At 41.2% G+C, this 26,004-nt stretch overlaps 1 protein-coding gene across 2 annotated transcripts in view; it reads left to right on the top strand.

The window, feature by feature from the left end:
- Positions 1–8,404: 8,404 nt before the first annotated feature.
- Positions 8,405–26,004, top strand: part of NDRG1 (N-myc downstream regulated 1) — a 40,137-nt gene continuing 22,537 nt past the window's right edge. Inside the window, exons 1-3 of one of the 2 annotated variants that reach the window (XM_418430.8) lie at positions 8,405–8,459; positions 22,204–22,282; positions 24,546–24,581. In XM_418430.8, the coding sequence (XP_418430.2) occupies positions 22,220–22,282; positions 24,546–24,581 (99 nt within the window). In that variant the 5' untranslated portion in view covers positions 8,405–8,459; positions 22,204–22,219. Of the gene's footprint in view, positions 8,460–16,215; positions 18,956–22,203; positions 22,283–24,545; positions 24,582–26,004 lie in introns of those variants that run through there. The other variant, XM_040695409.2, reaches the window with a different exon arrangement.

Raw genomic sequence — 26,004 nt, 5'->3', positions numbered from 1 at the left:
TCTAGGTATGTCTAAGCTAACATAGGACAGAGTGTGAGCTCAAATCCCTGTCCTTCATCTGCCCACACCTCTTAATTGCTGTTTGCTGCATGGCTGTCCACCAGCAGCATGGAGAAGACTGCACTCCAGCCTACACAGATCCCAAGGCTATCCCATTGGGCTTTGCATCTTCCAATGTGCTTGTGTTGTCTCATTCATACCCTGGGGTGTGCAGAATATCCCTTCAGCTTTGTGCCATAAAAATACCACTTTTGTGGATTGCAACACTTCCTTCAGACTATTTAAGATCTGTTAAACTGAAAAACAGATGAAAAAATATTGATAATGTCTTAGAACTATGGGGACATCACTTGTAGCACAGAAGAAAGGCAGGGTCAAGTGCCATGTAACGTTTATGTGGTCGGTCTGCTGCAAAGGTCTGGTCTTATGACATGAAGCCGGAGCTAGTTTGGGCCACTTAGTGTCAGAGACAGAGATTGGATTTTGGTCAGTTTATATTTCGTGATATGGACCTAGCATCTGTTTGAGATTTAGCCCATAAAAGACAAACTTAACACTGAAGTGGGAATTTTTTCTGACTCATTCAATTTGCTAATCTCAAACAGATTTACCATGTCCAGTTTAATAGGGAACAGCCTTTAAAGTTATTAAATAAATGAACTGATGATTTAGAGCTGGCTTTTGATTCTGAGCAACTGTCTTGAAATGGCTGACAAAAACAAAGCATGTTCAGATTTATTGCAAGAACTGCAATCACCTTTTCTATTGCTCCCTTCTCCTGCCCCTACTCCATTATTTCCTCTTAGTATTGCACACCTGGCCTTTGACAAATTCTGCCTAAAGAGACCCTGAGACTAGATTGCAGTCTATAATTGCTCTCTGTGTCCTACACCCTCTGCAGCACCTTCTTTACAACAAAGTCCCTTTGCTGTGAAAAGTGAATCAACTTGCATTTCTCTGAATATGGAATAGGAAAAAAAACTGAGTTATTTGTTACATAGGTGCTTGTGTTTTATGCGCTTCCTTGGCTATAGGTTCAAATTATACAAGCAGCTTCTATAACCAAAAATTTCATAAGCAGTCATCTAACTGACAGCAAATTATGCTATTTAGCAGACCGTCTTGCAGAGCAAGTCTTTCTTTTAGTAAATTGTTCATCTGTGCTTTTGCTATGTAATTCTGTTCCCAGACCAAAAGGTGTATATTTTTAAGTGCATTCTCAAGCAGCAGGCACTGCCTTATAAAAATTAGACAGATCTAGCTGGGAAAGAATTCTGACTTATACTTACTTAGTTGCACCTTACACTGATGGGCAGTGGCCAGCCTGTTCTGATGGCTTGGTTTCAAGCCATCTTTGGCCAGTGGGCTCAAAACTTCATCTGAGATGTGAGCTGGATATTCAGAGATGCTGTGAAAAAAAAAAAAAAAAAAAAAAAAAAAAAAAAAAAAAAGAAGCATTCTGCATTCTGGAACACACATGTATTTGTGTTTCTGTATTTTTGCATAAAGAAACACTTCAGCAAGACTGAGTGGGAGGTGAGGTGAGGGGGAAGAAATTATCTTCCAGATTGATAGATAGTAGAGAAACTTCCTTCAAAACATAATCATGAAAGATGAGGGGTAAAAGGAGAGTGGGAAGCACGGGTATTTCGGTTTTGGAGAAATTTTTTTAGCAAAATAAAGGTCACAAACAATGACATCACCTTGCATTTGGTGTCTTCTGCCTGGGTCAGTACAGGAATTGCAGAAAGTGACCAAGCTTTCTGACTGACATGTAAGTCAATTTGACCAGCACCAAAGTGTTTAGAATTACGAAGTTTTCTGATGGCTTACAAGTCCTGTGATGGCTGGGTCTGAATGGTTTGTATCTTCCTGGTCATGTCTCTATTGAGTAACAAGTCACTGCAAAGTCTGTATTATATAAATAAGTGAAAAACTCCAGGCTTGACACACGTTTCAGAAAGTAAGTTAGTGACTTGTGCAGCTTGTCTTCTTGCAGGTCATTTTTGGAAGAGAAATAAATACGCTGCTCTCAGAAGAGAGATAGAAAATAGTAGTTGCCCATGACAAAAAGAGTACTTTGTAATATGATTTCTTCAGTCAAAGTAAACCCTTCCTGAATAATGCAAAGTATTATTGGATAAGGGATGGAGAAGATCATCTACCTTTGAGATCTGCAAAAAATTCCCACTCATTTATAAAGGTGCAATGTTGCATTCCTCCTCTGACCACTGTACAGGGTTACAGAGCTGCTTTTAGTTCACAGTTCAAACAGGTCTCTGTACTTCCTTGCCTGCTTATAGTTGGCATGAAAAGAATCAACACGAATAAGACAAGAATAATATCTCATGCCCGCTCAGTACAGCTACGCCTAAAAGGGAATGTACTGCATTCATCTGTATATTTAGCCTTGATCCCTAAAGAAATCAGCTCTATGTCATTGTATATACAGGTGTGTACGTGTGTGTTTAGCAGGTGGACAGGCCTGAAGATTGCAATATTCCCTCAACAGGCCTAAATAGCCTCATAAAAGGGGCTATCAGGTGCCATAAAACCTATTCTCTGATCTCTCAGAAGCTCCATACAGCTTTGTGTTTAGCCTTGGGAAAACAAGAGGACTGTTGAGCAGCTGGCCACCATGCACTTTCCACAGAGGCCATCATCAGCATGCAGACAGGCCATGGCGAATGGCACTCTTCTGCTTCTCCTGCTCTGTGACAAGCAGGTGATAAAGAAGATAAAAACAAAGAACCTGCCTGAGTACAAAACATGAGATTAAATCAGGCAAGATAGTTAGCAGCAGTGCATTACACTCCAGCTGTGGTCAACATGCAAGCGAACAAAGACATGTTGTGGTACCTGGAAGGCAGGTTCCATGCAGCCATTTGCTCACTTCCCCAACTACCCAGTGGGATGGGGGAGAGAATCAGAAAAAAAGGAAAAGAAGTAGAACTCATGAGTTGAGGTAAAAACTATTTTATAATACAGAAAAGGAAGACAGAGATAATAGTAATGATACATATATTTACAAAACAAGTGATGCACAAAGCAACTGCTTACCACCCACCAATCAATGTTCAAACGGTCTCAGAGCAGCAGCTACAACACCAGTCAACTCCGCTCAGTTTTATGGTTTTTTTCACACATGGAAATATGGTATGGAATATACCTCTGGCCATTTTGGGTCAGCTGTCCTGGTTCTGTCCCCTCCCAGTTCCCTGTGTTCCCTCATCTCCCTCACTGGCCAGGCAGTACAAGCTGAGAAAACGAAACATCCTTGGCTCTGTGCAGCACTGCTCAGCAACAACTAAAACATCATTGTATTATCAACTGTGTTTTTCTCCAAAGGCCAAAACACAGTATTATACCAGGCACTACAAAGGAAGTAATTCTGTCACAGCTGAAATCAGGACAAGATAACCCTGCTGGGCTGCCACCAAATCCAAACCTTTACCACTTGCTATGTGCAAAACCACTGCTGTACTAGGAAGAGGAGTTGTTCTAGACCCTAACTGAAATCCCATTCGGGATTTTCTCCTTATTGTCTAATTGTGTGCAAGTTTCAGAGAGTCTCTGTTGATTCCATCTTTCCCCAAGAGACACAATGAAAAAGCTCTCTTCATGAATATCTAGCTTTAAGCTAGATATTACAACCTGAGCCCTATTTGGAAGAGCACTGGAAAAACTGGAGTACTACATGGTAAATCCTGATTCCCTTTCCTCCTGTAGCAGGGATATGGAGCAATCTCCCAGCCTTTCAAATGACATCTGTGAGCCGCAGAACCAAATTCTTCTGGTTTTGTCTGGTTTGATGATTTATTTTCCCAAGATGCATTAGCATCAACAAGAGAAATTGCAAGCAAAATGTTGTGCAATGGGTGTATAACCACTGAGTAGACTGTGGTTGAGATTTTTTCCTGGTAAGCAGGACGGCTGTGCTCCAACTCAACTGCATGTGTATGGTATCTGACCTGCATTATCCATGGGTTATTGACTATGAGGCAGTAATAGAGAAAGCACAGACTGATGGATCATAGATATTTTTCTCTCAGAGATGACTCAGAGCCAAAAACCTTATGTGGAAATAAACATAAAACCTATTTTAAACCTTGCCTCTCTTGGCACTTTCTCTTGGGTAGGTTTAATATTTGCCATTCAGCATGTTGAGTCCTCTGAAACCCAGTTCTTAGGCACTTTAGTAGTTCCCATGCATTGGACTGAAAGCATGAGGGCTGATTCTGGGGCTGGGACCATCACTCAGCAGCTGAGTCCTGCTGTGAATTTTGCTCATAGATGTCACGTCAGTTCACCGAACTTCCTGCAAAAATGTTCCCTTTGGAAAAAATCATAGAATCAAAGAAAGGCGTGGATTGGAAGGGATCTGAAAGATTGTCTAGTTCCAACCAAAATCTCCTGAATGCTTCACCAGAAACCTCCTGAAGGGACATACCTTTGTAAACAAACAAAAATAAAATAAAATAAAATAAAATAAAAAATAATAAAAAAATCAGCCACTCCATTCATCAAATTAATACCTAGAAAAAAAAAATACCCTAGTTTCTAAATAAACATATGAAAAAAAAAATCTGTTACTTCCTTTGCAAATGGAAGGAAGTTCATATTGCAAGCCCAATGAGTCATCTCACATCTATGCTCTTACTGAAAAAGATAAACCTGCCAAGAGCAGTTTCCAAACTGGAAATAAGTACTTATGTGGGGATATGAATGATATCAGGGAAAACTGTGACAAGGGCATGTGAATCTGTAGTCCATTCTGTTATTTATTTATAATTTTTATTGAGGTCAGTGCCCCACTTCAGAGCTGCATTGGATAATTTTTGGAGGACAACTGATCCATATGGCTGCGTGTCAGCATCATCAAGGGATCCAAAGACAACAAAAGCTCCAGTAAAATAAAATTCCCGGTGGATAGGGTGTGATATTTGATGGGTCACACAGGGAATTCTTTTTACATGAACCAGCAAACATCAAGTATATTTTTCATAAAACATGTAGCTGTATTGTTAGTGAGAAGAAGGGAACACCCAGTTACTCTAGCAGTGACTAATAATATTACCACTGCTTAAATGTAAATAGAGTGCAGAGAGTTTTCTAAAGAAAGGGACTTCTTTTTTCAAAAAATAATGCTGTGCTCCAAGTTCATTCAACTGTTCTTCCTTCTTTACTGCTGCAGCACAACCACTGAAATTTCCTGTGTTAATGCTGTCATAGCAAGGAAAGGAGAACAGTAAAATAATTAAAGTCTCTTCCTATAGTATTGAGACAGATGAAACCGCTGCCCTTTGGTGGGTACTGAATCAGGTCCCTAATCTTCATTTGTTCCATCTTGTTTTCCCTGGAGCCTGGTAAGCATTGATTAGTTAATGGCTTTAAAGAGCTTTTTAAATTCTGAAAGATCATTACTTCCAGGTACTGGAAGACTTAAGCAGGTTTCTGGTCAGCACATATGATTATGTACTGAACATCAATCTTTCTCTAACATGGAAATATGGAAGCTTGACCTTTCCTTTCCTTCTGTGTATCTCTTTGGGTGTGCAAAACCTCAGCTTACTAGAACAAAGTAAACCAGTAAATCAATGCCTATTTACTTTTAAAAATCTTGGGAGACCGATGCTGCCATCTCAACTGGAAGTCATAGACAGAACTGGGGAGCAGTGGTGCTTTCAGGAAATTCTGAACAGCCTGTTAGCTGGTAGAGGAATGGAAATCAGTGGCTGGGCAGACTTCCCCACAGAGATGCTCATTTGAAAAAGCTAAATGCATGCCAGCTGCATAAAGCTGGTTTATTAAATAAAATAATATTTAAAGTAGAAGTACTCATTAGCTTTTCAGTAGGCCCCTGTGGTTGGCAGCTGGCCTGCCTCCCTAGCACGGTGGTTCCTCCAGTCCACAAGTCTCCGCACGTACTGCGAATGGTACATGAGATGCTCAGCCACCATGGGAAGGCAGCGTGAGCAGTCGTGCAGCCCAGCACGGGCTGAAAGCTCACTGAGGAGCTGCCTGCTGCTTTGTCAGCAGTGCCACCCTAGCAAATTAAGCCTTGAAATTCCTGTTTTCCCTGTTTTCTAAGTAGACTGCCTGAAGCCAAGTGGATGAAGTTCCCCAAGCTTTCAGCTGTGTTCCTTTCTGGCACATGGCAGGATTTGGCTCTCCAAGTACAAACTTCAGCAATTACATCTTCACATAGTAAAATACTTCCTAACTTGGTTTTGGAACAACAACATCTTCTTTTGCAATCTACCAACCACCCTCAAAAGGCCCTGTGAATCACTATGTTATTCTCAGCCTATTCTCATCTATTCTCTTATCATAAACAAGCAGAATAGGTAGGAACTCTGCTTGAGCTAGTGAGGGGTCTCAATATGGATGCACATGTTTCCAGCTACTGACTCCTGGAGGCTTCTACCTCTCTGTCTGCAGTATTTTTGAGAGTCCAACACTACATGTGATCCAAATAACAAACTGCAGAATTCAAAGCAAAAGAAAACACTTCATTCCAGCTCTCCAGTTCGTTCCAATCTCAGTACCTGTTTTTACTGCAGAAGTCTGTGTTTGCTGCATATGAAATGGTTCGTTCCGTTTGAACCTTTTGAGCTTTCAGCCCCTTCCCCAGAAAGCAGCCAAGCACAGCAGAATGAAAAACTGCTTGAGGGTGGGCCAAACCACACAGACACCAACCCAGATCTGTTTTCTGAAGGACTGAATGCTTCCGAGTGATTTTGTTTCATGATCAGATGAAGAAAGGATTAATCCCTTGGAAAATTAGTCAAGCCCATCTTTTTGTTCTAGCACTTGTTCCATAACTTTAGGAGCCACTGATCTAGACAGATCTTCCATAACAAACAGCGAGCCAAGCTATTAGATGACTTCATTTTGAAGATCTGACTTTGAAATTGGATCAGTTGTAAATGATTTTTCATGGTTTCATTAGCTTCTTGGCCTCACAGTTTAAAAGGAGCACGAAAACTGTTTGACCTTTTGTGATGAAAAAAAACAAAGAGAGCATACACAGAGCAGCTCTGTCTGTGTCTCAGAATGACAAATGCTTTCCTTTTGTTGCTTTAGAAACACTATTCACCCTTGTAGACATCAACTAATCCAAGGTAAGAAAACCTGATGAGAACTTAGATTTAGTAAACACTTAATATTTCATAGTTACTGCTGCACAACATGGTCTCTCACTATTTCAAAAAGAACCAGATTTCCAGTTTGCTGTTTCCAAAGTCAGCACTTTTGACTCAGGTGCAGAAGCGGGGTTAGGAGGAGAGAAGCTAATATGCATCTGAACTGCAGCAAGCTTTTACAGGCTGGACTTGGTAAGCTTATTGTATAGCTGAGAAAACAGAGGCTGAGAGTTTAGCAGAGTTGCAGAGTATCAGGAATTTCTGATTTCCCCTTCAAGTTGCTGCATGACAGAGTATGAAAATACGCTGTGGATTTCAATAGTTTGGGTCACAGCAGTCTGTCATAGAAGTGTGGCTGTTATGTGAAATCACACATATGGAGTTAAGTGCGCTTTACAGAAAGTCAGAAAAGCAGAGCAGGCTGTCACAATTTAACCTGCCCCTTTGCGGGTGGTTACACAGCAGATCTGTGTATACAGAGATACTCTTTACTCAGCAGGCTAGGGCCTCTTTTTGGAATAAACGATTAGCTGTGCTTCTTGCCAAAGAGCTGTTCTCTGGGAAACTCGCACAGCACTTGTTGCGCCCGCTGCACCCTCTGAACTTCATTAGAAATGTACGACGGCGTTATTTTGTTTCTACTGAAAGCAGCATTCAGCCCTAGTGGTCATATTAATGCCTAAGTTTCGCAATTCAGAATTTGGTAAGCAGGCTTATCTTTATATAGCAGCACACACATACACATGGTTTTGACCCCCTGTACCAGGATCCCCCTCCCCCGTTGCAGTCCTTTTCTCAGCCTTTCCCAGGAATGCTACTCTTCGGGTCCTTGGGAAAACCTCTTGTGCAAACTCGCCTCTCCTCATTGAATTGTGTGAAACTCTTTCCCGGCACGGTAAACACTTCGTGAAGCAGGGCAGGTCTCAGCCATTCACTGCACCCAAATCTTCCCCGGGAAGAAGACGTAGAAGTGAGCCCGCTCCCGGCTGGGCTTCACGACCCGATGGATGAGGGGGGACCCGAGATATTGACGGAGGGGCACTTGAGATGTAGGAACCCGGTACAGATCTGGCAGCCGGGGTGTTGACATCCACAGGCGGCGGGGGAGGCACTAGGACGCTGGGACGGGCGGGCGGAGCCCCGAAACGGGTGGCGTCCCGCCCCGTGCGGCCGCCGGGAAGGCACGGACAGCAGCGGCGAAGGGCAGCGCCTCCCGGCGGGCGGGGCGAGGGCTATAAATCCACCCCGCGGGAGCAGGCGGGTGGCGATCGGAGTGCGGCGGTGGCAGCGCACGGAGAGCGGCTCTTGGGGCAGGTAGGGGTGGGTCCGCCTATCTATCTATCAGTCTTTTTACCCGTTAGTCTATCTATCCATCCATCCCAGTTAGCCATCCAACCATCCACTTAACCTCCCTCTAAGCCTTGCAGCCAAGCCCATTCGAGGGTCTAGCATTGCGTCATCCCCTCTTTTTCTCTTTATCTTTTTCTTTCTTCTTTCTCATTTTCTCGCTTTTCCCCCCCTCTTCTTCTGTCTTTTTTCTCTCTTTATTTCTTTCATTTTTTTTTTCTCTTTTTCCTTTTTCTTCCCACTTCTTCCAAGCAGGGTTTTTCTAGTTGCTGGCAAAGTGGTTGGTGGAGTGGCGGGGGCTGCAAGCTGGCAGCCGAGCCGTGCCCCAGCCCTAGCAGCGGCGGCGGCAGCTGCTGGATGCTGCTGTCACGTTTGAGGCTCCCGTGGTAGCAGCGGTCTGGGCTGGTAAACAGCTGTGAAACGAAAGCACATACTTTATTACGGAAGTTGACTACTGGCGCTTGTTGCTCTTGTCTCTGTGCTGTCGCTGCTCCGCGTTGTATTTGCAGCAGATGATAGACTTGATTGACATCCAGACTTTCCTTGTCAGTGGTTTCAGTGGGGTTACCATCTTAATATGTTCTGCTGGGTGCAATTAATTAAGCCCTTTCAGGCACTTCTCAGGTTCAGATCACTTCAGTGTAGTGTTTGTAGTGGAGGCAATGTGTGTACTGGATCTAGTGAAAGAAGAGATTTCACTCTGCAGTGAGGATGTTTTGGTTAGTGCTTTCTACTTAGTTATGGTTTATGGTTTCTCTATGAAACACTTGCAAACTCGCCTTACCCACTGTCTTACCCACTGTTTTATGAAGTCTCTCATGTCCAGTTTTGCACCCCATCCCCAGAAATGCTGGGGATTCTTTTTAGGCTCCGGATAGAGATATTTACCAGCTGTATTATGTTAATTTTATTTTATTTTTCCTGATTTGACTATTTAAATGAGACTTGTGTTTTGAACCTGGAAAGTGCAGTAGTAGAGGCATGGAAGAGATCAGTGACAACATGAAGCTTTCTGTCCAGATACTCTACTAGGTTTCACACTGCTTTGACTTACTCTGACTTTTTCTCCCCTTTTTTTTTTTTGAATCAAATGTGTCAAAAAATATACAGCTGCTGATATGTGCACCGTTTGGGGCAAGCAATGGAAATAGCCTTTAAACAAGAGCTATGAAATACTTACACACGTGTAAGCCTGCCTTGCTGTTTTTAGTCTTGGCTGTTACAGGCATAATTTACAGCAAAGCTTTGGCCAGCAGCAAAGTTTGTGCAGTTTGAACTTGGCTCTGGGAGTGTGTTTTTAAAAATCTTGTGTTTTCTTAACCAAAGTCTAACAGAGTTTGACATAGAGTAACTGTGTTCTTACCACGAGTACTGAAGTCAACAGTGAGCAGCTAATGCTGTACTCTGTCCCATGCACAGCAAGATCTTAATGACTGTGGATGAAATGTAGAACAGGAATAGATGCAGCAAAAAATAAAGTGTTCCAAAGTGTTTGTATGATCTCCTGAGTACTAATAAGCACTGGTGCCTTCAAGAAGAATAATTCATCAGTGGATTTAGGGGGAACAGGTGTGTGACTGGACAGACAGAGGAATCTGGAAATCGCTTGTACAGTGAAAACAGTTTTTAATGTAGTGATGAGAGACTTCTTTGGAGGTGTATGGTTTCTAAATCTGATATTTTTCAGCATAAATGGAACAGATGCTGTGGCGTAATGGTTTGAGGAACTGCAGGCTGCAACTTCTGAATGTGAGTTCCTTGAACTGCTGTTAGGCAAACACAGAATAGGCTGGGCTTCAACTTGAAAACTTTGAACCAAAACATCCAGAGTATGCCCAATCTCAAGGAATTATTTCTTCTCTCGGTTCACTTAATGTTTTAAGTCATCACTTAATGTTTTGGAATAGCTGGCCTGAAACCAAACTAGTAGAGGGGGATCTAGGAGGTCTTGCCAAGCTGGGATTTTTCATTTATTTCTCTTCAGAAAATAGATTTATATACTGGTGCCCTTCATTCATTGGTCACTTCACCTGAAGTGGCACCAGGATAGACATGTTGAACTGTTGGGTGCCCACGGAATTTGGCAACAGCACAAGAAATGATGTAGGTGTCCCTGCTGAGGGAACGCTGCCACATGTGCATGCTGCTGTTTGGGAACCAGCACCTTCACCACCTAAAGCCTCCTTAAGTTGTGCTCTTTCTCCCCTGCACAATGGTGTTTTTTTTTTTTTGTTCTTGCCAAAATAGAAAAAGAGGCTAAAGCCATAACAGATTATTTGAGTAGATCAGAAGAATGCTCAGTGAGAACAGCAGGATTCCCCAGTTTTCTTTGCTCCTAGGGGAAATATTATTCTATAATTTGAGTTTTCCTTTTACACTATGACAGCTACATATAGAATCATAGAATCACAAAGGTTGGAAAAGACCGACAGAATCATCCAGTCCAACCATTCACCCATCACCAATGGTTCTCGCTAAACCATCTCCCTCAACACAACGTCCAAACGTTCCTTGAACACCTCCAGGGTCAGTAACTTCACCACCTCTCCAGGCAGCCCATTCCAGTGCCTGACCACCCTTTCAGAGAAGTAGTATTTCCTAACGTCCAGCCTGAACCTTCCCTGGCGCAGTTTGAAGCCATTCCCTCTAGTCCTATCACTAGTTACGTGAGAGAAGAGGCTGACCCCCAGCTCACTACAACCTCCCTCCAAGTAGTTATAGAGAGCAATAAGGTCTCCCCTGAGCCTCCTCTTCTCTAGGAATATCACAGTGCACCTTGGGAAACAGTTTGGCACGGGAGCCTGGTCATTTCAAAATAGTTCTAAGCCAGATGAATAATTTGTCCCTGCAGTTCAGGTGGGCTTAAGAGTGAACTGACATGAGAAATATAATCTGACTCAAATTGTTAAACCAAAGTGCTGAATCTGTTTGACTGAAATGCAACATGTATCTTCTCATGGCCAGCTTAATGGATTTTGGCAAACTTTGAACTTCCCACAGAAGACACTGTTCTTTTACTTATCCTTATTAGAGCTGTGTTGCACCAAATGAGGAGTGTAAACGTAATGAGATGTTTCCTACTTTTTTTGCCTCACAACGGACAGAGTGAAAGAAGTTATACAGATGGGTGAAGCTGGCTTGAAGTTCTTTGGAAAGAAGATGACTAGGAACAGTAAAATTCTCAAAAATAATACAAACTCTAATTATAGTAGCTCAGCAGCGTTTACATCATGCATACAGCTGGAAGCTTAAGGCAGCAAAAGCCCTTTTGCTGTCAGGGGAAATACAGCCTGGGAAAGTAGTGGCCTGTATTAGTTAAATCCCAGCAGTATTCAGCAGCAGTGACTTTCTCTTGTTGCTCTGATTTGACCACTGGAAATGGAAACTGCAGGAATCAGGAGATGATGACAGGTGCAGCAGCTGCTTGATATGAATAATGATGAAATCATGGAATCATAACATCATCAAGGTTGGGAAAGACCTCTGAGGTCATCCAGTCCAATTGTCCACCTATCACCAATACTTCCCACTAAACCATGTCCCTCAGCTGATTACTGAAACCAAGTGAGACTTCTAGCTGACAGACTTGTTTGCTTCTGACTTAGAAATCTCACAGTAGTGCAGAAGAGCACACTCTGTCCTGTCAGTGATGCTGTTTCTCCAAACAAATAGTGCTACATGTAGATAGCCCTTCAGCTTTTAGATGAGCATTGCTAAGTTTACCTATGCACAAAGGTGCTGTCCCTGTCACCTTCTTGATGGAGAAGTTTCTAGACTTAGACATGGGGATCTCCAGCAAATCAAGGAAGCAGCAGTTGCCCCTGTGCTATCCATCAAAATCTGTGCCTGAAAAGTGGTGAATATATGACTTTCTAGTACTGGAAAGTCATGGGAAATATTCTGAAAGTGTCTAAAAGGCTTTGAATATGGAATTCCTGTTTTCAACTTCGGTAATGTGTGTTGGTACTGATTATTAAAAAGCTGGGTTAGGCTTCTTGGAAATCAATGGCTATTGAACTTGTTTCTCTCAAATGGTGGTGTTTTTTCCTATCCGTGTCACTTCCAGAGCTCTGGGTAACTTCAGTGGGGGCAGTCAGCGGGAGGTAATCCCTATTGTTAATTCTCTTTGACTGCAGAGTTGGAATAGCAGTAACAAATCATTCTCAGCTTCTCTCAGATAGGTGATCATGTATTATTAAAGTGTTATTATGACATAACTGAACGCAATTCAGAGCATCTGTGGGAATCAGTACCATTATTTGCCATGTCATTAAACTCAGAAAGTGCTTAGAGAGTAAAGCCTGCAATTATCCAAGTTTCAGACTCAAATGTGCAAGCTCCTATGTTAACAATGAGGGAGATGAGTTTAGTTTTACTTTTAGCTAAGGGCTGATGCAGGATCAGGCCTGTTTTGTTTCCAAACTGGCATGGGAGTGTTGTCTTTGGATGGCACCCAGCAGTTTGTTGTCAACGGGATGTTCTCCATCCAGCAGAGCTCCACGTTGTGTGTGTGGATGCACAACTGGACTGCTCATACTGATGAAATTTTCCACAGCTACATCTGTTTGTACGAAGCAGGATGTATGTCAGTTTTACTGCTCTAATTTTGTGTGGCTGATCACGTTTCCTATGTTTCTTTTGGGTTTTGTGCTACTTCCTTTCAGTTAATTGTCGCAATTTTAATATATCTTTTTCATCTGTCAGTCAGGTTTTTTTTTTCTCTTTATAGCTGGAAGTTGATCCATGCAGATCTTCCTTTTCAAGTCCTGTTTTTAAAATTGGATATTGAGTACTTCTCCAAGCCTTTAACTGTCTACTTCCTCTCTGAACTAAGTATAGTGTCAAAAGTATAGCTCTTGTTCCTTCTTTGCTACTATGCCTAAGACCAGTCTGTTAGTATTGTATGGGTGATGTAAAACTTTATGGAAAGAGCAAACCTTAAAAGCTAGGATAGCATGAAAACCTGATTAGTTAAAACCATTTTTTTCATGTTCTATCAAGGTTCTCATGATGTTTTCTTGTCACTGTTGTTTGTTTGGTTTGGTGTTTATTTATTTACTGAATTAATTACTTATTTGTTTCCTTGCCATTTCACCACTCTTATGACTTCATTTCTCTATAGAAATTCTGATGTTTAGGAAGAAAAAGTAAGTGATAGGGATCTTAACTGTAATGTCCCTCAAGAAGATTCTGTAGATCATAGTCATAGAATCATTTGAGATGGAAGGGACCCTTGAAGTTCATTTAGTCCAACTACCCTGCAGTGAACAGTCATCCCTACAGTTAGGTCAAGCTAGATGGAAGAACTGGTGTTCAAAGCTTAAGATCAGTATATATTTTATGTACAGGAATGTATTTAATAGTAGGCACAAAGTGTAATGGAAAAGTAGATAGGAAAGTAGAATAAAACATTCAAAGGAAATCTTATTCGTTAGAGGAGTAAGCAGACATCCAGACAGGAAATACACTATTAGAGGAAGGAAGGATTGCTCTTGTTGTCAGTTTTTGGTTTAACTTCCTTTGGGAAGCTTGTGTGCACCTAGTCAAGCTAATGATGTCATTTTCTTTCTGCTAGGATTCTTGAGTGCTCTAAATATACTTTCTGTGTATTGTATGTAACATTTCCCTGCTAAATTTTAGGATGTGTTTATATCCTTTGACAATTTGGAACCATTTTGGATTATGTGATTATTCTATGAAATACAGGCATTGCTGTGTTTAGTGATGACCCCTTATATTTTGACATGTTTAAAAAGTATTTTATTTAAGAACATAACACATTTTTTTTTTCTCCCTTGTGGAACATACTGCATTCTTTTTTATGTCGTGTGTAAAATCCCAATTATGAATGGCAAGGTGTGCCTGGGTAACCCCAGCCTCTCTTATAAGGAAAGTCTAGAAAGTGATAACTTGTAATTCACTACTTGATGCAATAGATGCTGACTTGGAGTGTAGATGGAGAAGGTATTGCAAAACAACGTCTGAGGATAACAAATTGCCTTTTCATCATCTTGATGGAGTTTGGAAGCTCTTATTGTAAGAAACAAAGAGTATTCCAGCACTTGGTCGTGCTAACTGTGATACTAACCCACTGACCTCTTACCTTGTGATACAGGCAATGGTGAGTACAGCCCTTAGGAAGATTATTTTGTATCTCTAGATGTTGAGGCTTGTAAACAATATTGCTGTTACTCAAATCTAGCCCTGAATTGTTCAGCATGTGCTAATGCTTAAATTTGAGTAACTTTATAATGGGAATTCCCTGGGAAGAATGAAAGTTGTGTCCTTAACACAATGACCATTTGTGCAAAGTTCCAGTCCTGGTTAAGTTCAAGAATGCTAAAGTTCTTTCCAGAAAAGGGGACTGAAAGTTTGCAGGAACAAAAAGATATCCATAAATTATACTTTTCTACTGAAAAACAAACAGAAACCATTGGACACTTGTCATGGAAAACTTCATCCCAGACATTTTGGCAAGGATTTTAGAGAACTTATAATAGCAATGAGCAAGCAATTTTAGTAGCTGGTAGAACAAGTAGTCTATGAACTCAGAAGCTGTAACCCATATAGCATGACCTAATGAATAAATGTAAATTGAAACACATCAACAACCTTTGTCATGCTGTTTTGTAATTTGATTACTTGTATTTGTAACATCAACATGAAAATGCAAAATAAATAAAAATAACTCACTATGTGTTTGAAAGGGTGCAGTTTAGAGCCCAATAACATTCTTCATCTCTGAGTATACTATGAGCATGTCCCTTCTGGAATAATCTCATTGTGTTTTTGCCTCTAACTTGCACAGAACCACCCACTTTTTGAAGTAGTTGCAGCTGGGCAAAAGCTACGAACTGTTAAAGCATGGCAGATTGAAAATAGGAGGGGGTGGGGAGCATAGCCTGACACTGGTGAGCTGCAGGAACAATAGATTGTTTCTTGTCTGTTTAGACTGCAATCTTTGTGGCAGAAGCTGTCTCTTTCCATTCAATGAAATGCTAAATATGTCTTTGCAGTATCAATTTTTTAATCCACCCCCAAAGCCCAGCCTAATGCTCAGGTGTCAGGGTTTGTACTTTGCCTTAAATTTTTAGTTTAATCTTTGCTTAAGACCCATTTACCCTCAGCTCAAGGAGGAGAGTAGGGAGGGTGTGGGGAAGAATACTGAGAGGATGCTAGGAGTGCTGGGACAGTGAGAGGAGATGTGCTGGCCTGGTAGTGTGAGAGAGCAAGGCCTGGAAGGCATCTGCTTGCTCTTTGATTTTTTCACTCTTTGGTGCCACCACTCATGACCTGGAGTTGTTTAAAGCAAAACTTTGGCAGTAGAACAAATGGACATAATGAATATCTAAATTCTGGCTGCCACTTAGATGTTGAATTTCTTCTCACTGAGGCCCTGGGCTCCCCTACTGCTATGCTGGGCCACCACACTCTACAAGGAGTGTATGCTGCCATGTCAGCACTGAACAGTGGCTGCTTGAGGAGGTGGGTGGGGATAACCATTGTTTAGAGCTAAAAAAACTATTTAGTGCTAATATTAAAAGCATGGGTATTTTTAAGCTTTTTGGAAAACGAAATCACATTATTGGAGACTTTACTTTCCACTGAGATTTCCACCAGTTTCAGATGCTAAAGAAACATGAATTTCAGGGTCTGTAGTCTACCTTTCCTGGACTCATGCTATTATACTTTAGATTATATTGGGAATTGCTGCAATAGGGGGGGGGGGGGGGGGGGGGGGAGCACAACATTAAGACATTGCAGGCTCTCCATTTGTGCCAACTGTTGCCCATTATATTGTGGAGTGAGGTAGGGGTGTTCAGCATAGGAAAAAAAGAAATGGAAGACGTGGCATGGACTTTAGTTAGCACTGCCACCTTTTGTGTGCTAGATTTTACTCCCAAGAAGCATGGTTGGACCCTAGGCCTTCCAAGGAACATTCTTCATTGCATCCCACAGACAGAACATTGTGCAAACAGTATTGCAACAGTTCTCTCCAATTTACTCAATATCTGTGGAATAGAGAGAGGGTTTGCTTCCAGTTCCCTTTGCTTTGATGCTACTACCAGTGCTCAGCTGCCAGAGTGTATCATGCCTGTGAAGAGGAACCAGGCCCTGGTATGAGGAATTGGCAGTGTAAGGGTTCTGTCTAATCCCAGAGTGATTGTAGCAGACCAGCTCTGCACTGGTGCCAGCCACACAAGGGAAACAGATGGAACAAAAGGACTGGAGACAATCCCTGAGATCTTTGTTTTCATACCCACAGTGGTATGATGAAGCTGTAGGGAACACTGTGGTGCTTCACCTGGAGCCCAGCAGACCCACCACTGGCTCCATCATCGGGGTCGTATCCTTGTGGCTTAACTCGGATGTTACTTGGCATGGGACTCAAGCTTTTGGCTGAAACATCTCAGTTTCCTAATCAGATTGATTAGTGCATTACATAAATCTCAATTTTAGAATGTCTAAAACTTTAAGCCCTAATTATTTTTGGCTTTGAGAACTGCTGTTATGATCCATTATGCTATTAAGAACCAATTTTTTTTGTCAGACTTAAGCTTTATTTTCTACTAAAGCATGATTGTGGAGAAACTTCAAAAAGGGGTTGGAAGGGAATAAAGCCAAATTGGTTAGAAGCCACAAAAAAACTTAAGGGTCAGCAATGCTCTGTGCTTTAAGAAGGGTAACAGTGATGCACAGAATATCTATGAACCCAAGTGCACCCTGCCACTCTGAGGCAGCATAATTGTTTCAGATTCCTGGTATTATTTAATTAAAAAAAACATGTTTTTGATAGAGAAGTTAAGCAATGTAAGGGTTACCTGGTTATTAGCATTTAGTTGAAAATCAAGAGGCTGATGTAGTAACCAAAGGCTAAGGACAAGTATCGTGCCCCAAGTAGGTGAGCATCTTCAACTTTTGACACTTGCTGCTCAGTTTAGTTAGATGCCATGTAACTGTCAAGTCATGTATTTTTAAAAGGGGAAGAGCTCTGAAAGAGTCACTTCTGTTAAAACCTCTTCTTGATTTATTGTGTGAAACTATGTCAGAGAAAATCAGTAATTCAGACAGTACACAAAGGACCTCGTGACACCAGTGCCTGTAACAAAGAATAGCTTAAAGAGGGCATAGTGTGGGCAGATGCTTATGCATGAACACTTTGGGATGCTTGCAAGATGATTAATTTCCAAGCTAATCATAAACAGGAAGAATAAATTTGTAACATTTGTTATGAAATATCTGAAATGCAAACTGCGTTTAAGACATTGCAGAGCATAACCATACACTGTTGCTATAAGTGAAGTCCACGTGTCTCTGTGCAACAGAGATGTTTGTGGGTTTTTTTCCAAGTTCTTCTCCATCTTACAGAGACCATATATATATATATATATATATATATATATATATTTCTTTTAAGTTAATCAGACTAGCTCACATCGCTTGCTGTTAATCACTGGGAAAGCTCTATTTGGCTATATGCAAGGTTATAAATGCTGTTTGAACATCACAATAACTTTTTTTTGCCTTGTTGCCAGAGGCCTGAGCTGCTTGGTAATTTGTCTGACCTGGATGTGATAGATATCATTGCTAGTGAACTTTTACTGAGCTCTCGAGATGTCATAGCTCTCTCCCTCCTTGCTCCAACCTTGCTTGTTTATGAAGTCTTGAGCTGCTACAGAATAACAGAGCCGCACATTCATAGAATGGCTTGGGTTGGAGGGGACCTCAAAGATCATCTAGTTTGAACCCCCTCCTATGGGCAAGATTATTAACCACTAAATCAGATACTACACCAGGTTTCCCAGGGCCTCATCCAACCTGGCCTTGAACACCTCCAAGAATAAATTCCTACCTGGATAATCCTCCAGGGATAATTCCTACCTGCTTTGGTGCCTGAGCTCTTAGGACACATGGGGCTTTCAGAGCGATGTGGCCAGCCTGGAAATGGCTCCAGCATGTGGCCCCAGGGTCAAGTCTTGCATGGTTCCTCTCTACCCAAAGAGAGCAACACCAGAGCTTGGATCTTCAGAGTCCAAGGCCTTCTCCCTTTTCTCTTTGCCATTAAATCCTCACAAGTATTTAGTCCCATGTTTAAAGTGACTGCTTGCTCAACTTGTGGTGGAAATGCTGTCAGGCTGTTCTGGTGAGGTTAATTTCTTTTATGTCAGTATTATATCTCAAAAGGAGAATAATATCTACCACCAATGTTTAAACAAACTGCTTTGAGGAAATTGCCTTCTTTATGAAGCATTTAGCCAGAAGTCTTTTCCTGTTCTTTGTTCTCCATGATACCGTATAAATAAAGAAAGGTTGGGTTTGAGTGCAGAGGTAAATCCTGTAGTGTTTGCAGTGGTTTCCCTAGGCCCTCATGGACATGAGACCATCCTGCTTGGCAGTGCACCCTGTGGCATGAACCTGGACATCCCTGTGCATGTCTTCAGCATAATAAAGTTTGAAGCAAGGTAGGATCATAGAATAGAATCATAAAATCATTTGAGTTGGAAAGGACCTGTAAAGGTCATCTGGTCCAACTCCCCTTCAATGAACAGGGACATGTACAGCTAGATCAGGCTGCTCAGAGCCCCCTGCAGCCTGGTCTTCAGTGTTGGGACACCCACCACCTCTCTGGGCAACCTGTTCCAATGCCTCACCAACCTTATTCTAAAAAATTTTCTCCTTATATCCACTCTAAATCTCCTCTCTTTTAGTTAGAAGCTTGTTTCATCAAGGTATACTGGAACTTGTTTGATTTCTGTTCTTGGAATGAATTAAATCACATATTATGATTATCTAGTGTTTGGTATGTGTGATTGCATCATTGCTGGTGTCTGAGGATGGATAAGCTGATGTGTGGTTTCTTAGCTCCTTTGTTGGGATCCCTGTTCTGAAAACCCAGGATGCTTTGCCAGCTGAAAGCCTTTATTTCCTCTTACTCAAAAAAAAAAAAAAAAAAAAGATTGCTTTACAACTTAAAACTGTAAGGTGCATCTGCAGTGGATTCAGCTGATAGCTGGATATAGTGTGAGTCTGCTGGGTAGATGTGGCTTGTCCAAAAGGGAATAACATGGGACCTTTTGCAGGCTGAGTTGGCCAAATGGAGTGGAAAAAAACTTGTTTTCTCCAAGTTGGCAACTTTACTGTATTGCATGCAGATATAAATGAACTTTGTATTATGAGTACTTCTGTGAGGCAAGTGCTTTTGCAATTGATATAAAAGAATGCTTGTCTGGCTATTTAGGAAAGTTATGCAGTTACAGTAGCTTCAAGCAACCCTGTCACATAAGAGGGGAGCACAAAGCACCTTTTTAGAGGTTTTTAAAACCTCTATGCAATCCAGCATCTTTCTCTTTGGAAAATTAGAAGCTTTTTACAGTGGTGTCAGATAGCAGGGCTTTGTTTGCCAGCTCTCAGGAAGAAATAATGTGCTGTTGTGCTGGCTTATCACACATCTGTTCCTTAGTTGGAATGTTTCAGGTATTCGTGGTGCAGATAGGGGGAACCCAGAGCTTGTAAATGTCAGATGTGAAAACATAATGTGGCTTGAAGGCCTGGTATCATTCCAAAAGTGAGAACGTGGTGCTCATTGGGCTTTTGTTCAGCAGACTTGATGGCAGTAGTGTAATCTGCTGGTCAGCACTTCCTAATGTTGGTTCTTTCGGAAACATAGAGCAACAACTTTGAACTATTATGAAAACAGGATTGTTTTTTAAGGCTATAAAAGACATCCATGTTGTTCTTTTTGGCACAGATTTTTGGTCATTTGTAGTCAATGCTCTGACTCCCTGAAAACCTGAAGCTGTCCTGGGTAAACAACTTTCTTCCACGAGTGCTAGCTGTGGCTTTGTTCCCTGAGCCACTTACTGGAAAACTGCAGGGAGCCTGGCTTCTTACTTTCCTCCTGTATAGGGAAAACATGGAAAATCCCTTGTAGTTCTAGCCTTTCAGATTGCATGTAAATATTTTCAGCTTTTATTTTCCTTTTCTGCCACACAGAGTTGCTTACTGTGTAGAATGGCACACTGCACAGATGGCTGTAACTTCAAAAAATATGTAATGCTGTTTCTAAAGCGTCACTTTCAGTTGCTTGAAACTTTGGCAAACTTGGTTTTGCTTGTTCTTTATGATTAAGATCTGTAACACACAAAACTGGAGAAAAAGGGTGAATCAAAGTGACTTCTGGGGAAGTAACTGTCTTAACTATTCAGACTACTTAAGTAGTTTTGGTGTCTTGTTGTAAATTACTGGGAATGGGAAACTAAAACAGGAGATTTAGACTGAATGTATATATATATATATATATATATATATATGTATATATACCCTCCATAAGGGTAGTGAAGCACTGGCACACATTGCCCAGAGAGGTAGTAGATGCCCCATCCCTGGAGACATACAAGGTCAGGCTGGATGAGGCTCCCAGCAACCTGCTCTAGCTGTAGGTGTGCCTATTCATTGCAAGGGAGCTAGTCTGAGTGACCTTTTAAAGTCCCTGCCAACAAAAATGGTTCTATGACTCTATATAACAGTTCTGCTTTCGCTCCCATGACTCAAGTTGTGGAGTTATATACCCATGAAGCACTTCTCAAACCTTAAAACCCACTCTTTGCCAAAATTTCCATGCAGTTGTATAGCTTCCAAGAAGGTTTCCTAAAATCTGAAGTCATTTACACATACATAGATGCCAGCACTTATTTGACATTATCTCTCTTAATCAGTGTTTGCCGTTTCATAGCTTCCTGCTGTGGTCATTCATCAGGGCTTCAGAGGGAACAGTCCTCTGCCTCTGGCACTTTATCTCCGTGGAGAGAATGAAATACTCCGTTTTCTAGCTCTCGGTTTGGACTGATATATTCACCAAACTGAAGTACAACTTGGTCAATATGCAGACAGTGTGTTGCACCTGCAGAAGGATCTGCTGCACCATTTGTGTCAGCACTCATGTGCTCTGGGGCTCCAGCAGGTGTTTCCAATGCATGTGCCCAATTAAGCTGGGCAGTGTGATGCTGTGCCATTACTAGAGCAGGATGCAGCAGTCTTCTTCCTTGCTGTGATGGTTTTCAAACATTTCATTGCATACGCTGCATTGGTGTGCAATTAAAGGCATGTTGTGTTTAGTTGGTATGTGGTACTGCTTGGTTTGTTCAGATCAAAGAAGGTGTTCCTGTTCCAATTTTACTCTTGGTAAAAGAGTAAAACGGTGCTTATGAACATCTAATTTAGTTTACTTAAAGCAGAGATCCTGGAGAGGGAGCCTTCATTTAAACAAAAAGAATATTTAATCTAACTTAGAGAGAAGATGTTTGTGTACATTAGGTTATGCCTCCTTTTACATGTGAAATGAGAGTTTTCATGTGTTTGAATGCTGCAGGTTCATAGAATCATAGAATATCCCGAGTTGAGAGGGAACCACAAGGATCAAGTCCAACTCCAGCTGTACTGCTCCTTGCCTTACTTCTTTCAGCATCCTCTGTTCTGCCAAACCTTTGTTCTGATCTTGCAGCCTTAACATTTCTTTAATCTCATGTTGTACGGGCATGTGTACATAAATAAACCAGGGGATGTTTTACAGGAGATTCATAACCCTCTTGCAAAGCTGTGTTAAACTATAACCTGAGACAGCAGATTACTGGAGGTGGTGGAGGGGGAGGACCTTTATTTGCTTCTGTATCTTTGATGCAAGCTGAAAACAAATATTTCTTCATCTCCACAGATACCAGCTACTGACCATGTCAACAGAGTTCCAGGATGCTCACCTTGCAGAGGTGAAACCTCTGGTGGAGAAGGAGGAGGTAATTATCTTAAACATTTTTAAAGCTTTTGTGTCTTCTTTCAGTGTTCCTGTTGCAACTGTGCATGTATTCTTAGTTCTAACAAGCTGTATGGAAAGACAGATGAGAAACTGGTGGTGCAATAACAGTGTTCTTGATATCTGTTGATGTTGGGGAATGACAGTTTTGTTAATAAGGCATAATTGAGTTTTAATTATTGCTCTGGCTTTGTGCATCTTCAATGCTGATCTACTGTGGACATATATATATACTTTTTTTCTGAATAGTTACAGTTCTGGGTTTATTTTGAATAGTTCCAATTGAACAAACTCAAGTAGATCCCCCTATTCCTGTAGACTTCTCAGTGCAGAGGTTCATACTTTGGTCTATCCTCAGCCTTTCATGGAGGAGCAGACATGCAGAGAGAGCCTTTACATTGCTCTTGGTAGTTCTGGGTCTGAAGGTATGACTGCCCCATCGTGTCTGCTCAGGATGCCCTATGACTGCAGCATAAAACCACCTTCAGCCTTTTGTTTTGTTTGCTTAACTCTGTTGTGCTCCTTTGCATTTGTTTTTAAAATATTTTTCTCCAAATCTCTTCCCACAGCATCTAGGGTCAGTGTCTGTCTGACTCTGAACGATGGCGCTCCTACCCTGTACATGTTCATTGCAAATAATTCATTGGAACATTCAAACAAACCTCTCTGCTTTGTTTCTTGAACCAAGGCAAAGACTTCTCTTTCACTTTCCCCAGTGATTGTCATTCTTGACATGTGGTGACAATTTCTTCTAGTTTTCTACACTGAAATTCCTCATTGCTTTATTTGCTACTTTCAATTTTTTTATTCTCTACCTCTTTTTTTTAAGTAAACACTTCAGGAAATTATTTCCACTAATGAATGTAATGAAATGTCTAGAGAAACTTTAAACACAGCTCCTGTGCCAAGGACATTGCATGAAAGCAGAGCTTTCAGGAACTAAGACCCCTTTCTAATGCCAGTGTTGCTCAGTAGCAGCAAAACGAAGCAGAAGTTCTCTGGTTACTGAAATGTTTTTGCTTCAAGGTTCAGAAATGTCTTACACTGAAGAACTTCCTGGGTTTCTGCAGCATGTAGATGAAAATTTGCTATCTTGACAAGGAACTTACGTGCTTTTATTCACAGTTGCCTTAACTTTTGTCTATGTGGGGAAAGTAGCAGAGTTAATCTGGTTTGATCACCTGTTAGGCTAACCTTATCATAGATGGAGGAAGTTTTTTATAGTATTTCGAGAAAGTGGAAAAATGATTGCTTCAGAGGACACTCAGCACATGCTAGGGCTAATGGTGGAGATTGGCGTTGAGTGGGTGATGCTCTCTTAAGTCTAATCTTGACCTATTGTGTACTAGGTTTCTTTCTATAGCCAATTCTTCATTTCTCAGTGGTGATGGAGCCCTATTTCCTACACTGTATAGATGGCCGCTGTATCTACATACACCTTCCATCTATAGACCACTTGGAAACATGAGTGTTTGAAATTAGTTACATTTAAAAGGTCATGAATGCAACAGTATAGATCAAAAGTTTGCCTAAGGTTAAGAGTAAACTTTAAATCTCGGACTCGGGCTGGTGTAAAATGATTTCCACAAATTCATCAACTCTTCACTTACATGTTTGCATGCACATCACACTCCCTAATTACCTAAAGATCACAGCTTTAATGTTACATCATAATTGTGTTTTGGACTGCAAAGTTTAGAAGTCCATCCTCTAGATGGTATTACCCAAGACAGAGTTGTATTGCTTCCGATATCTTCTATCCTTCATTTACTAGGATTTTAAGACTGCATGATCTCCTTGTCAGGTTCCTGAACTTTGCTTTTTATCTCTGTACTTCTCCCTCAAGCTTTGCCTTCCCTGTCACACTGCAGCGTAACAATTGCCAACTTGACTGCTCTTCCTACTGTGTTCATCTCCCTCACTGTAACTAACTTCTTCCAAGTTTTCTAATCTCTAGCAATGTCTTGAAGATATGTCTTCCTTTGAGGTTACGGAGATGAGAAGGATGTTACCTTACTCCGTCTGATATTAATACAGAGGATGCAGAGGAGCTTGTCAGTAATAGCAATGGCTAGACGTAGGGGTGGACATTTTGACATTCAGCAGTATTCAAGAAATGAAGGAAATGGGAAAGAGCTCTCCACTGTAGAACCAGTGGGTCAGAACATTTGTCTCAGTGCATATACAGGTGCAGAACTTTTAACTGCAAAAGTTACCTGACTTAATATCCTATAATCTCTTCACAGGCTATCACTCGCCTCCTTCCAGACTTCGATGTTCAGGTCAGTGAAGCCATTCTTCTGTTGTTGTTGTTTTTTTTCTTTAGTAAAAGAGAAAAAGGGAAATGGGATCAGAAAGGAGTGACTGCTCATAAAAAATGCTGTAGTTGTGAGAAAGAGCTTGAATGGGGCTCTTACACTATTTTGTGAAGGGGACTGCAGGAGGTCTTTTCAAACTAAAGCTGGGAAAAAATCATCCAAAAGAATGAGTTGCAAGAAGCCCTGTTCTTGCTAAAAGAAAGATTCTTCAGCTGTGGTAGTAAAAGCAAAATGCACTCCCACATGGACATGCAGTTTCCCCAATTAATTTCCTTTCATTAGCGGTGTGTGTGCATTTCCTCTGAGGAAATGTCCATCTCAGTGTAATCTATTATGCCATTAAAAGTTTCCAAAATACTTGTGAAGCCTGGGGAGTGAGGGAAGGCAGTAAGCAATCAATTTTGTCTGTACCAAGAGTGATGGCACTTTCCATATATTTATTTGCACCCTGCACGCAATTTTGCATGAAGTACACTGCCAAGTCCAATGGCATTTTTCCATATTTCCCATGTATTGTGTGTTTGAGAGATGACTTTATAATTCTCTTTCCTCCTCTTTTGAATTATTTTATCTCCATGTGCTATTATGACTGAGTTTTGTTCTTGATGGCTTTTAAGCTATGACTAAGGAAGTTAGTGCTGGAGCTGGGTTGGGTTGGACTGAGAGAGAGAATGAGTGCACCTGCCCTGACAAAGAGTGAGCAGTGCATTCCCATCGCTGAGGACAAGGAGTATGAGTTGGAGACTGAGGCTTGCCAGGTGTCTCGTTTATATCAAGGGTATGAGAGAGGTAGATCATGCAGGAATAAGGGAAGCTGATGAGTGTTGTTAGTCTCTTGTATGTGCAAGTGGAGGTTCTTGAAAAATAATCCTGTTGAGCACTGCAACATCTTGCACTTTGTTTTCACTTCTTTATATTTTACTAAGCGCTTTGCAAATTGGTTATAAATCCAGTAGAAAAACTGCTGGCACTTCCCTGGAAACCAGGGGAGACAGTTATTAAAAACACCTCACCTTCTTTCAGCAGCTCTTAATTTTTTAGCAAGAACATAGTTTATATTAGTCCCTCATCTTCCCCTTCATCCTTTCTAACGTTGAAATGCACTGCCTGATGTCTTTATAGATATAAGTTAAAGTTCTTATCATTGGGCTTTCTGCAGGCCTGTGCACAGCATGGGAGAAGCTTGTTGTTTGGGCCCAGATTGACCACTTGTTCTAAATAAATCTGAATCCCAGATTAAGTCTGTGAATAGGAATACTGCACCATTTTGATTAAAAATCAAGAAGTGACCCATATTTTATTTCTATTCTGGGAATAAATTCGCTTGACTTGTAAACAGTGTGTATATATAGGTTTTTAACTTGCAAGATCAAATTCTCTAAGCCAT

The sequence above is a fragment of the Gallus gallus genome, chromosome 2, assembly GCF_016699485.2.
Source record: "Gallus gallus isolate bGalGal1 chromosome 2, bGalGal1.mat.broiler.GRCg7b, whole genome shotgun sequence".
Taxonomy (NCBI): Eukaryota; Metazoa; Chordata; class Aves; order Galliformes; family Phasianidae; genus Gallus; species Gallus gallus.
This window is presented reverse-complemented; position numbering and strand designations above follow the sequence as displayed.